Raw genomic sequence first — 1,410 nt, forward strand, 5'->3', positions numbered from 1 at the left:
TGAGGGCCCAGGCTGTCTGCGGGTCCTGCTGGAGCTTCGCCACCACGGGCGCCATGGAGGGTGCCCTCTTCCTCAAGGTGACAGTGGGGCCGTGGCAGTGACCCTGACACCTGGAGGGTGCCTGTCCCCATCCTACAGCGTGTGTGTGTCCCCCAGACTGGTGTGCTGACCCCCCTGTCCCAACAAGTCCTCATCGACTGCTCCTGGGGTTTTGGGAACTACGCCTGTGACGGGGGCGAGGAGTGGCGAGCCTACGAGTGGATCAAGAAGCACGGCGGCATCGCCAGCACCGAGTCCTATGGCAGCTACAAGGGGCAGGTGAGAGGGGGCCCCATGTCCCTGCTGGGGTTCCCAAAGTCTCAGGGTGTGCTCCCCCCAGGGCTTTAAAGCCGTGCTGGGAGCTGGTCAGAGGTGCTGATGCATTTTGGAGGTGGGGATGTCCCCCTGTCCCCAGGGCACTGGGGCTCCCTGTGGTTCAAAGCCAAGCCCCAGGGCTCAGCCGGGCGGTTTCATCATCGCGTGCCTCAGTTTCTCCTCTTGCAAAACAGAGACCAGACTGCTCCACCCATGGGTGACGCCATGGGTCCCTCCGTGCCCTGGGGTGCAGGGATGGAGCAGAGCTGCCTGGGGACAGGGACGTGGCTCTGAGACGCAGGGAACAGCCCCCCCAGGGCTTTGGGTACAGAGCCAGGTCACCACGCAGCAACTGGAAAACAACCCCAGTGCAGTGGGCAGGGGAGGACAGCGGGGACAGAGCCAGGACACTGTCACAGCCCCAGTCCCAGGTCACTCCCTGCATCAGAGCAGAGCTGTATGGGGACAACCACGGTGGGCAGGGGGCCTGAGGGGCTCCTGATGCCACAGTGTCCCCCTCTCTGGGTGCTGCAGAACGGCTTTTTGCACTACAACCAGTCTGAGATGCTGGCCAAGATCACGGGCTATGTCAACGTCACCTCGGGGAACATCACGGCCGTCAAAGCCGCCATCTACAAGCACGGCCCCGTGGCCGTCAGCATCGACGCCTCGCACAGGACCTTCTCCTTCTACTCCAACGGTGTCTACTACGAGCCCAAGTGTGGTGAGATGGGGGGCACGGGGGGACCTGGGTGATTCTGGGATCCCCTCCTTATTCTTGAGCATTTTGGGTAAGGGTGGAGAAGGGAACTGGCCTCACAGCCCTCCCCAGTGCCACTGGTAGCCCCAGGACCAGGGGTGCTCTGTGGACCTGAGGATGCTCTCTGGACCCAGGGATGCTCTTAGGATGGGGATGCTCTCCAGAGGAGCCATCTCCCGTGTCATCCCCTGCAGGTAACAAATCGGGGACGCTGGACCACGCGGTGTTGGCCGTGGGCTACGGGGTCCTGCAGGGAGAGACCTATTGGCTCATCAAGAACTCCTGGTCCACCTACT

General features: G+C 62.7%; 1 protein-coding gene across 1 annotated transcript; it reads left to right on the top strand.

The window, feature by feature from the left end:
• Positions 1-53: 53 nt before the first annotated feature.
• Positions 54-1,399, top strand: LOC104541930 (digestive cysteine proteinase 2-like; the record flags this gene model as incomplete). The annotated part of the gene is made up of 4 exons (XM_010186096.1): positions 54-77; positions 157-318; positions 889-1,078; positions 1,309-1,399. Coding segments are annotated over exons 1-4 (467 nt in total), but the record flags the coding sequence as incomplete, so codon positions are not given.
• Between the last annotated feature and the right edge of the window lie 11 nt (positions 1,400-1,410).

The sequence above is a fragment of the Mesitornis unicolor genome, unplaced genomic scaffold (genome assembly GCF_000695765.1).
Source record: "Mesitornis unicolor isolate BGI_N332 unplaced genomic scaffold, ASM69576v1 scaffold34636, whole genome shotgun sequence".
Lineage (NCBI taxonomy): Eukaryota > Metazoa > Chordata > Aves > Mesitornithiformes > Mesitornithidae > Mesitornis > Mesitornis unicolor.